At 30.7% G+C, this 12,710-nt stretch overlaps 2 protein-coding genes across 2 annotated transcripts in view; both read left to right on the forward strand.

Annotated features, from left to right (window-relative positions):
* The first annotated feature begins 4,855 nt into the window (after positions 1 to 4,855).
* Positions 4,856 to 5,822, forward strand: LOC100527873 (uncharacterized). Its single transcript, NM_001248042.2, has 2 exons — positions 4,856 to 5,336; positions 5,589 to 5,822. Exons 1-2 carry the CDS (start codon positions 5,044 to 5,046, stop codon positions 5,773 to 5,775), a joined length of 480 nt encoding a protein of 159 aa, NP_001234971.1. The 5' UTR covers positions 4,856 to 5,043; the 3' UTR covers positions 5,776 to 5,822.
* A 4,499-nt stretch (positions 5,823 to 10,321) lies between these two features.
* The window catches only part of LOC100780088 (uncharacterized), a 54,982-nt gene continuing 52,593 nt past the window's right edge, over positions 10,322 to 12,710 (forward strand). The window contains 1 exon segment of the mRNA XM_006590526.4: positions 10,322 to 10,642. Within this exon segment, the coding sequence (XP_006590589.3) occupies positions 10,546 to 10,642 (97 nt within the window). The 5' untranslated portion in view covers positions 10,322 to 10,545.

Raw genomic sequence — 12,710 nt, forward strand, 5'->3', positions numbered from 1 at the left:
ATATATATATTTTTTAATAAGAATTAAAATATAATTAAAATATAAATTATAAGAATTAAAAATATCACTTTCGAGATTAAAAATGAATTAAAATATAAAAAATTATAAAATACACTTTTAAATTATACAGGATTAAAAAAAATTAAAATATAAATTATAAGATTAAAAAATCACTTTTAAATTATAAAAACTAAAAAGTTAAGAATTATAAAACTAGACAGATGAAATAAATAATTTAATCTTATTTTTATTTCTTTTGATTCAAAGTCAAACACAAGGCAACAAAAGAACTTAAAATTGAAAGTTCAGCAAACGCAAACTAAAAAAAGCAAGAGAATTAGATGCAAGATCCGACGGTGACATGAGCGAGTCAACTAGTCAATGGAGTTGGACCAAACCAAAATAAAGGAATCAGAGGAGCGGGAATTAGGGAGCAACAAGCAAGAAAAAGTTGCATCTGTCCGTTGAGACCACGTGGCAGAAAATCAACAGTGACGAGTGCCAGCATCAGCCACGTGTCATACACGTGTTGAAACGGTAGCAGCGGGTGGGTGAGCCGTGTCGAAGGCTCGAAGGGGAACACTGAACACCAGTCCTTGGGAAAAGCAGGTATTTCTTTTTCTTCTAAAAACACTAGCAATTTTCACGAGAAACAATTATATACAAAACTTTTTTATTCTAACACATTTGTATATCTAAAAATTCAATTAAACTAAAATAATATCGTATTAATTGATTTGTTTAATGCGGGTAAAGTATGTTGATTTGAGCATGTAATAATAATGGTAAACAAATCCCGAAAAGGGCATCGAAACCATTTAAAAAAGTAAGCCACGCCATCATATGATTATGGTGTCAGTGTTGGTGGGGCCAACGTGCTTCGAGGTTAGCGAAACGGGACCCGTTTCGGTTTGTGGAGGAAAACGACGAAAGAATCTGGGAAAAAGTTAAGGGCATGGGTGACGTTGGGGAACTGGAGTGAGAAGCAAGGTTCAGGGAAAAAGCGGAACCGTGGGTTTCGGTTTCGGAGCGGGAAAAAAAGAGTAGCGATGCACGTACAATTGGACAGTTCGCTGGTTTCACATTTCTCACTCCCACTCAAGGCGCGTGCGTCCCAACACTTCTGTGTCTTCTCATAAATTTGCACCAATTTTGGAATTTTTGTTTGGCGGACACTAATTTGAGATTTACACACAACACAAAAGTCTATATGTGCCTAAAAAATTAATAATATACATGTCTAATTTCTAAGCCTTGACATTGTCGAAGAAAGTTCAACTTGATCATTGCCGCTGAGTAACCTGTACAGTTGTTAGAAGTGACATGTATTCATATTTAAGAAATTTCAAATAATTACTATATTAACTGGATAAGCCTGTAAGGTACTCTACCAAAATATATAAAAAAAAGTAACTCTACCAAAAAAAGTGTATAAGGTACGATCAACAAATAAGTTTTTTTCAAAGCTTTTTACTGCTCCATTCCAACTAAAACAATGATATTTTAGTTTTTCTTTTCATAATTATTGCTATTTTACGGATTTTTAATTTCATTAATTATTTTTTTCACATAAGATATTTTGAAAATAAAGAAGTTTGGACTAAAGATAGTTACATAAAGATAACTTCTAAACTTTTTGAAAATAAGAAATAATTTATATGAACAGTGAATGGTAAATAATTAATTTCATACTGCTTTGTTAGTTGATAACAGGAGTTCAACATTTTTTCTCCAAAGCTTTTTCTTTATTTTTTATATTAATTTCTTTGTATTCTCTCTCTGTTTTCCTTTTATCATTAAACAAAGACTTATTAATAATGTATTAACAAATAAAATATGATTTTTTAAACTTTAATTTATTTAATGAAATATGAATTTAAACATGTATATTTATCTCGCAATACGAAATTAAATATTAGGTATTAGCTACTATATGTGTAAGATCCTTTTAACAACTTCATAAAATAAAGAAATTTAATTAATTTTATTAGTGATATTAAAATTTTCGATTATATATATATATATATGTATATATATAATCATTAGGATTTCATTTGGTTAATTTATTTCCATTAATTAACTAATATATCTTTAATTATGATTTAAAAAACAATTAATAAATCATTTTATTTATAAGGTAGTATCTTTTATATAATAGAGGTATTCTTTAATTGGGACTTATTATAGATTAATACACAATCAATAATTAAATTGTTCACAAAAAAAGTAATTAAATTCGGACTAAAATATTTGAAAAAGAAATTACTATAATTGTGTGGGACTTTATTTTTTAATAATAAAATAAAAAAATTCCGAAATCGAATTTAATTTAAATGGTTTTTTTTCCCTAGTAATTGTATTCATACTCCCATAGCAAATGAAATTTGTTCAAGGTCAACCGTGCTACACGCGATATAAATACGGTAGGTTTGGTTTTTGAAAAACACCTATCATTAAAATGAGAAAAGAAAAATAACTCCTCCTCTGTTTAAAGTGAATTTAGGAAATTATTGATTGGTCATTTTTCTTAAGGAAAAAGGTTCCACCGGGCGCCGGTTAATGTCAAGCGTCGAATGGTGTGAAAAGTCGGGAAAAGTCATCATAAATTGAATGTGTTTCTGTAAGTTAGAAAAACAAGTTAACTTTAGGCATGGGCTAAGGAATCACCCGAATTTGCAACTTAATTGCGCACATTATTTTTTTTTTGGGTACAGATACGCACAACAATTTAAATATTCCCTATTTTCTGTTATTAGATTTAAATTTAAAATGATACTTAAAACATTTTATAAAATTTGATCTATAATATTTTTATTAATTATTTTTAAATTAAAAATAAAAAAATATATTGGCAAATAATTAGAAGAAATAAAAATATTAATAATAATGATAATTTTGTAAAAAAATTTAAATTTAAAATAAATTTATTATTATCAACTAAATTTAAAATAAAAAATATTAATATTGATTTTTTATTTTGCTGATTACGTCACTTTTTTTTTTTATCAAATACAGTCAATTTTAAACCTGGCACTTAATTGTTTTCAGTCTTAAAAAAAATATTTCAGTAAAAAGTGCGGTTGTTGTTTATTTTCATTTTTTTTATTTCTACAAAATCAAACATACACAATTTCTTATCTTTTTTCTGCATTCACTTTTTCCTTTTTTTTTTTCTTTTATTTCTCACTGCTCAACGGACCGTAAATGAGTTCACGTAGATTTTTTTTATAATAATAAAAAATTATAATCTAAATAATACGAATCATTTGTTTAAACTATATTATTCATAGGCATCGACACACTCAGGCCTCATGATAATTGTCTTTCCAGTTCGGTCATATGAGCTGGGTTCGATTCTAATATCAAAACTATATTATTCACAAGGTATGAATCTATAACCCAACCTTATTTCCAGGTTATACTTTCTTGAAAACATTTACCTATAGAATAAATATACTTCCTTTTTCCTAACCAATTACTTAATTATTTATGATTAAGAAAAATAATTAATTTAATCTATAGCAATAAATTATTTTAAATTTATAATTTTTTAAAATTATCATTACCATTAATATTTTTCTATTTTATAATTATTTGTTAATATTTTTTCTTCTTCTTAATTTTAAACTCGAATTTTATAAATAGGAAGGAAAAAAATATTAATTTATGGTCATGTTAATTAGTGTCAACTAGAAGAGAAATTATTTAATGTAAAAAATTATAAGAAAGTAAAAAAATCATAAAGAATATAATTTTTCGTTTCTTAATAAAAACATTTATTTTTAAGTTGCTTAACAATTGATATTAGAACATTGATTATCATTCATCATTAATTTATTTTAAAACATTAAAAACCATTTAATATTTGCTAATTAGATTTTCGTTAAGTAAATAAGACACTAGGTACCCAGGATTAGTTGTAAAATTTAAAGTTATTAATAACATTAAAAAACCAGAGTAGGAGGTACTGAGGTAGTAGGAGTAATTCCGAAGAGAAGATTAGTTGGGTTTAGAATTAAATTAAGCATTGAATGTGAGAGGCAGGTGGCCCGTGGCCCGTGGCCCAATTAATTAGCCCCTGAAAAAAACCAGGGTAAAGAAAGAAAAGAAACAGTGCAGTAGTTATTGTGGGACACACATACATTAGGGCTTAGGCGGTGTGTGAGTGACCGTTACTCTTACGCGCACTGCGCGAGTTTGGGTCCCAAGACTTTCCTTACACCCCCAGCACAATTTCACAACAAGCAAGAGAGAGACATGTGCCTGGGCCCCACCACTTCCCAGAATTGTAACTGCTAAGATCTTCCCTCCCCCACTTCATACCCTCGCATTCCCTTCAAATCACAAAACTGCCACCAACCCCCTCCCTCATCATTTTCTAATGAAAAATGTTTCATACACAATCTCCTTATAGAATTTATGATAGGAGAGACTTTGATAGAGGCAGATCATGAAAGAGAAATAAATAAACGGTAAATATATAAAAGATCATATTTTGGAATTCATTTATTTATTTTTTTTTCTTTTTCACTTTATATTTTTTTTCCATTCTACCAAATATATACAAAAATAAAAGGAGTTAATTGAGTGTTTAAAATACAAGATGGTGAATGGATCGTTACTCATCTCTAATTCCTCCCTTAGGCCTTCTCGCACATTCCATGGCATTTCTGTAATTTTGGGTACCCCTCCAATAATTCCATTCTTTAATTAAATGAAAGTATTTTTCTTTTTAGATGCAGGTATTTCGAACCAATGGATTCACCGGGACGGGTTCGTGTTCGTAAATGTGTAACTTGTAACCTGCCGCTGTTTGTTTGTTTATTATTATAGCCCCCCCCTCTCTCTCTCGTTTCCGCATTCAACGAAGAAAACAAAAAACCTTCACCTACCACTTTATAAAACCCGTCCCTTCTCTTCTCCTTTCCCAAATCATTTGATCACTCTGTATTGTGTTTTGTTCCTTCCTTGGTTCGTTCCCTCCACAAACCAAAAACCCAACAAAAGAACGTTCATTTTTCATTTTCGTTTCTAATAAAGAGCATGGCCGGTGGTTCTATCAAGAGACATTCTTTCTCCGAAGAGGACCATGGTTTCGCTTCTTCCATGGAGCCTGGGTATTCTGGGCACAACCACCACTTCCATCATGGTTTCGTGTCTAGGACTTTGGGTTATGGCACTTTCTACAACCGAGGTGTTAGGAGCCATTCGATTTTCTCGCCGAGATCTGGGAGATTTTATGATGCAAGATTCGAAGATCACCAACCCCACTTTCTTCAAGCTTGTTCTCTTTGCAAGAAGCGTCTCGGGGATAATAGTGACATCTTCATGTACAAGTTAGTTGCAGGCCCTAATTCCATCTTCTTACACCTCTCAATTACTTGATTAGTTTCCTTAATACAAATACTTGATTTGTTTCATCTTTTACCAGTCTTGATTATGATTCTTAAATCTAAAGATTTATTTTCCCCCTCTCCGCATTGCTTAGAAATTATTTCATGCCTCAGAATTGAGTATCAAGATTTAATGTGAATTTTGTTAGATCTCTATGTATTTTGTTCTGATTGGGGGTGTCAATTTAATTGCAGAGGGGACACGCCTTTTTGCAGCGAAGAGTGTAGACAAGAGCAAATGGAGAGAGACGAAGCCAAGGAGAAGAATAATAACCTTTCTTCTTCGATGAAGGCTTTGAGAAAAAAAGAGCAAAGAAATTCTGTCTCCCCAAACAAGACCCAAGATTACTCATTTCGTGCAGGGACGGTTGCTGCTGCTTAGTTGAAACTTGTATGGTGATTAGCTATTAAGAGGAAAGAAGAACGAAAAAAACAGTTTAACCGCTACAGCCTTCTCAAAAAAGAAAGGAAGAAAAAAAAGGAGGAAAACAGATGAACAAAGGAAAGTAGAAGCCAAGTTCCAATCCAAGTTACTTTCTTTTCCTCGAAGAAGGGTCAAGAGAGAAGAGATCCCCCCCTAAAAAAAAGGATTTTTGTTCATGAAGCTGTATATGGTAATACGTGTAGAGAAGTTCGTTGCGTGTGGGATCCTCTCTCCCAATTGGCTCTTTTTCGGGTTTATTTTTTATAAAAAAAAACATATATATCAATGTCTCTTAGTTACTTACTAGTACTATTTTATATGATGGTGTGGTGTCTAATAGTTTCAAAGTTTTAACGAAGAAACTGAATAGTACCAATTTAGTTGATATTTCTTTCCCTGATTCCATTTGTATATTTTTAGCCTTTTATGTGGCATTTGACTTAAATATGAAAATCCAAGAAGGCAGAAAAAATGTACATGGACGGACTTTTATATGCCGTGGCTGTGGCCTGCAGGACGTGAAACACTATGCCACTAAGAAATTGGGAGAGTCACGTGGAATTTTGAGGTGTGAAACGAACTAGTATATGCCATTGATATTATAGAGAAGAAATAGACAATTAAGAAAAACCTTCTATCACTGTTTCGTTTTTTATTTGTTAACTAATGTCCTTGATTCAAGAAATAAAAACTGTGCTGTAACCATGTCTATAATTGAATCTTTGTTTTATGCGGGCGAGATCAGTGAAGCCTCACTAATACTGAGATCATTAATTAACAAATACTAGTATCAAAGTAACGAATTTAGAGGCTGTTAAGCCGGATTTAAAAAATGAAATGAGAGTGCTATTATTAACAAAGACACTTGTCTAGGAACACCAAACATATAGATCAGTTGCTAGTTTGAATATTGGGAATGTAATTGCTTTATCAGTTAGTGTCTAATTTGAGTTTTAAATATGCAAATCTAAGGGTAAACTTGCTTAGATTTACATATAATAATAAACATAGTACATTCTAAACTTATAAAAACATAAATAAACAACATATTTAAAAAATAATCAACAGCTTGACATATATTTTGTTTACATAAACAATCATTTAAAGTATATACAGCATATAGACTCAATTTTATGGAGATTCTTGATATTTTCAGCGACTACAAGCATTTCTTAACAGGGTGCATCATGACTACCAAGTTATAACAACGGCCAAGCTTTAGTGGTTTGTGAGAATAAATACACTTGGGTAATGGCTCAAGACTTGCGATGGCCTTGGCACCTTGTGGAAGGGTGTTACTAGGTGCACCTAGCATTATTGTTAGTGCACTCAGCACTTAAGGTGAAATGACGAAAATATTTTTAATCCGTAAGTCATTTAAATTTAATCGCAAAAGTTTTAAGGATCAACTTGATCCGTAAGCTTTTTACGGATCAACTTGATCCGTAAGACTTCTATGGATCAAGTTGATCCGTATTGTTCCATAAAAGACTTATGGATCAAGTTGATTCGTATCAACTTTACAGATCAATGTGATCCGTATGATTTACAGATCACCCTCACACACACCCATCACAAATGCGAAAAAAGCATAAGAACAGTTTTAGTATTTTAATAAAATGCTAGGTGTAACTAGCAACACACCTTGTGGAATTAGCTGTTGTTCTTGCCCAAGTCCATCATCAATTACCCAAGGCCGTATCCAACACTAGGTTGAGGCTTCTACAAACTCAACTTTTGTATTTGTTCAATCACAATATCAGGTTTATTATAATCTACCTCAAACTCATTTGATATTCTCTTTTCTTGCAGGCAAAAAACATGTAATATAAATCTTTTTTTTTTCTTTGATTCGAATAGATAAATAATAGATTATGTGATGAATAAATACTATTCCCTTCGTTTTTCGTTCTTATTTATAAGATCTAATTTAAAATAATATTTATTTCATTTTATAACACACAACCTAAATTTCTTAACAGTGAAATGAATTTAAAGTTTATGATTAGGGCTCAAATATATTTTTAGTGTCTCAAATGTAGGTCATATTTTTTGTCTTTTAAATTTAAAGTTATTTTTTTAGTCTTTAAAATTCATAAAATATTCTTTTTTAATCCTTCTCTATAATATGAGTTAAATATAAAATAAGAAATTTATGATTTGTAACAATTTTGATTGTCAAAATTTGATTTTTTATTTTATTTTAAAGTACATTTTTTTGTTGTTTTAAATGGCTAGAATCAAGTCAATAAAAAATAATTTTTAGTCCTTTTACACAATTTAAGTCAAATATAGAATACTGAGATTCACAATTTTTGTCATTGTTGATAATCAAAATTTAACTTTTTATTTTATATTTAAAACAACGGGTTGTGAAAGTTAAAAAGTATCATAATCAAGTCATTAAAAAAAATTAAAACCCATTAATTACTTTAAAAATTACTTTGATTTTTTATTGACTTGACTCTGGTAGTCTAAAATTGCCAAAAAATTATACTTTAAAATATAAAATAGAAAATCAAAATTTGATAGTGAAAAAATGACAGAAATTATGAATCTTTTATTTATTTTTTGACTCACTTTACATAATGACTAAAAAAACATTTTATGAATTTCAGGATAAAAAAATAACTTTAAATATGGAAAACTAAAAAAGTGACTTATATTTAAAAGACTAAAAACATATTTAAGTTTTGTTATAAACTTTAAATTCATCCCACTATTAAGTATAATTATTTAATTCATATTTATTCATCTCCCTCTTATAACATATATCTTAAAGTCAAAATTTAAGATACAAAGAAATAAAGAAATAATATTATAGAATTTGGTTTAAGTTGAGGGCATGCTGTTTATGAATGTTTTTTCTGCTAGCATTTGAATATTACATGCATAGAGTTTTCAGAGCTCAAATTCAAACAATCTTTTTAGTTAGATAAAAATGTTTAAGAAAAGTAAAACCGTAAAAGACTCATCTTAATATTGAGGATCCAAGTACTGTTTATTAGAACAAACAAACCTGTTTTCTATACCATTTTTAGACATCCATTAGTAATCATATAGCATATATTGGTGACACTTTTATTTTAATACTAACAATTATTTCAAATGTTTTACTAGCATTTTTTTTTATGTTGGATTAAATATAAACATATAAATTTAAAGTATTTAATTTAAAACGAGATATATTCCATCAATTTACATTTTTTTAAAGTCATATAAATATTATGAAAACTATAAAAAAATGTAGAATTACTTTAATAAACTTATCGTATTAAAAAATACTCTAAAAAATTTAACTACCTTCAAAAGATCACTCGATTCTAATTTAATATAAAAACCTGGATGAAATAAGATGGTACTATATAATTTGTTATAATTGAACTGCAAAATACAATTATAAACAAAGGGCAATATAATATGCAATTTAAATAATTTCACTTGGATTATATGGTTGTTGTTCCAATTAAGGCTGACATATGAGTTTCATATTTTTCAAAATAAATATGCATACTTAACTACTTATTTCGTTACTATTTTTAGAAATTTATTTGTTTCTTTTTATAATATTTTTTTTTTAAATATATTAATTATTTTTTCCTGTTTACTTAATCTCTTTTCAAATATTAATAAAAATAATTAAGTGAACAAAAAGATAAAAAAATAATTTTAAAATAATAATATAAATAATTAATATATTTAATATAATTAATTATTTTTATTAAAAAACATAAATTAATTAAAAGAGTCTTGTAATGAAAGACATAATGAGTAATGTATTGAAAAATTATTAAAAGAGAAAAAAAATAATGAAAAATATAATTTTTTTTATTAATTTTAAATAAATTTATTATTATAAATAAAATTAATTAATTTTCTTAATTTTATTGAATTAGATATTGAGTCTCTAGAACAAAAGAAATATATAATTTTTCATTATCCACGTTGCAAGGTACTGGCTGACTTGCGCTGTCAGCAATGGCAGATCAGGCCACGAAGTCATTTAATTGCATACTTGAAGGGCAAGCGTGTCTCACCCAACGGCAACCGCATTCAGATATTGGTAAATGTGTAGATTAATAAAATGATAAAAAAGCTTTTAACATACTCTCTTAAGTTTATTACTACTACTATTTCATTATTAATTAAAATTAGTTAAAGATTAGTAAAGAATTAGGAAAAAAACTTGTACAGTAGTATTGAATAAGAAATAAAATTTAAAAATATAATTTCTGTTAAACTTTAGTATTTTTAATTATTAATTATGTTGGGAATATATTGATAACACCTCTTTAATAAAATCGATAATTTTTCACGGTTTCCTATGTCTACAATACTACCCTCCTAAACAGCCACGTTGGTGGACACGTGATCAGTTTTGTACGTGGTCAACTCTCATGTTTGAACAATAATCGTATAATATTATTAGTTTATCGTATACTTATGCAAGATATGAATCTACTACTGTTGGAGAACCTTACAGAGCAAGGATAGTAATAACATTTTTTTTATTTTAATTTTATTTTAATTTTATTTTATCTTTATTTATATATTTTTGGGGCCAAAGCGACAACAACGTGACCTTCAAGTTCCGAATCACTCATTCCTTGAGAAGTTTTTGTATCCTCTTTTTTATTTTTCTTCTTATCGCCGTCGTCGTCGTTTTCGTCTTTCTTAATCGCCGCGATCGTCGTCGTCGTGCGGCGTATATGATCACTCCGCCTCAAGATGCTGGAGGATCAGGTGGCGTACCTCTTGCAGAGGTACCTTGGCAACTATGTGAGAGGGCTCAGCAAAGAAGCTCTCAAAATCAGTGTCTGGAAAGGTTCTCAAAATCCTAACTCCTACTCTTCTTATTTATTCTTCCTCGCTTTCTTAATCACTCTCTGAAACGTTGAAATGCTGAACTGTTTCTTATTTTTCACTTGATTGCTGAGTTGAAGTTAGAGTGAGGCTACGAGTTCGTGTATCAACTGCAGTGGTTGATATTTATTTCCGGCGTTTATATTTGTCGAATTGAAATTTAAGTGCTCAATCTCTTGAATGTGCTAGAGCAGGCAACCGTAGCGATTGCGCGCGAGTGATTCGACTACCTAATTGTGTTTGGAACTGTTGTTTTTGGTGTTTGTGATATTTCTGCATTGTTGCACTATATGTGGTTATTAATTTCGGGCGTTTATATTTGTAGAATTAAATTTCCGAGTGTTCAATCTGTTGAGTTTGCCAGAGGAACCGTGGCAAGGGTGCGCGAGTGATTCGAGTAGCAAATTGTGTTTGAAACTGTTAGTTTTTGGTGATTGTGAAATTTTTGCCTAGTTCCAATCAATGTAGTTTTGAATGAGAGGGGAAAGGTATTAGATGATGATTCTGCTATCAACAGTTAGCATTTGGCTATATTGGATGTTTTTACGTTTTTCTTTTATTTCCTCTTTCTGAAAATGTGATGGAGAATTCAATGCATAATTTGTTCTAGCTGTCTTGATTTAGTGGGGTGTTATTACGAGGTCAATGTGCATTTTTTGGCGAGGTCCATCTATGCATACAGATATATATCGTAGTTAGTCATCATTATTGAAGGATTTGGGGTAGACTTCATGGTTTCGGATGGGAAGGAAAGACAGGACAATTTTCTTATTTTTAAATGATGAGAATTATATCATATTTACAAGAAGGCTTAATCATCAATTTGGTCCCCAAATTATTTTAAAAGATTCAATTTCGTCTCTAAGTTTTTAAAAGATTTAATTTAGCTATCAAGTTTTTTAAAATGCACCACTTTGGTCCTTTTAGTCCAATTATAGTGACGCTGTTAAGATTGCAAATTCTAGTAGTTTTTGTTTACGAATAGTGACGGTTTTTAACCGTCACTATATTTTGCTCATATACATATCCGCTTGCTAGTGACACACGATGACGCCACCTAGCCTGACCTCCTCCCCCTCCCATTCCATCTCATCACCGATCTACAATGGATGAAGAAGAATAAGCAGTAACAACAACAAAGAGAATGTCCCAAAAGCTAGGGTTTCCCCTCCTTGCTGGTGGTGACACAAAGCTCGCGACAAGCCTCAGCATCCTCATCGCATCAATTGAAGAAGCCAAAGGCTGCATCTCGCAGATCGAGTACATCTTATACTCTCAGCTCTTCCCGCAGTTCAGATCCGATGCCGTATCCAAATGATGTCACATCAAGCACATGGAGGAGTTGCTGTAGTACAAGGAGATCATGCTCTGAGAATCCGAAGAGAAGCGAAACACTGTTTTTGAAATCCTCCCATGTTGCCAAGATGATTAAGTCCTCCAAGCAGAAGAGCCCCAGGCTCTGGCAAAGCTGGTTGAACAATGTCGTGGAGGCCGAGGTGGTGGAGAGCAACGACCTCGTGGCCGACGCCGGTAGAGACATAGATGATGCGGCAGGGGTCAAAGATGATGTTCGTGAGTGTGACACTCCCTTTCCTATTGACCTTCTTCCTCACACTCTCCCAAGCTCAATCACATTCCGATGCTCCACTGCTGCCCTCCTCCATCGTCTGTCGTCGATGAGTTTGTCTCCTCCCCCCATTTTATGTTTTCTGGATCTCCTTGTCATCTCCTTCTATGCTTCTTTTATTAAAAATAATATTGAATATAGTGGCGGTTAAAAACCACCAATGTTCGTAAACAAAAACCCTTGGAATTCGCAATCCTAACGGTGTCAGTTTAATTGGATGGAAAGGACAAAATTGGTGCATTTTAAAAAACTTGAGGACCAAATTGAATTTGAGGACTAAATTGAATCTTTTAAAATAAGTTGGGGATCAAGTTGATAATTAAGCCTTACAAAAATAGACAAAATATTAGGACATCCAATTTATGCTAATTTATCACATTATTTCTTCCATTAAAAAAAAATC

This window comes from Glycine max, chromosome 11, assembly GCF_000004515.6.
Source record: "Glycine max cultivar Williams 82 chromosome 11, Glycine_max_v4.0, whole genome shotgun sequence".
NCBI classification, from domain to species: Eukaryota; Viridiplantae; Streptophyta; class Magnoliopsida; order Fabales; family Fabaceae; genus Glycine; species Glycine max.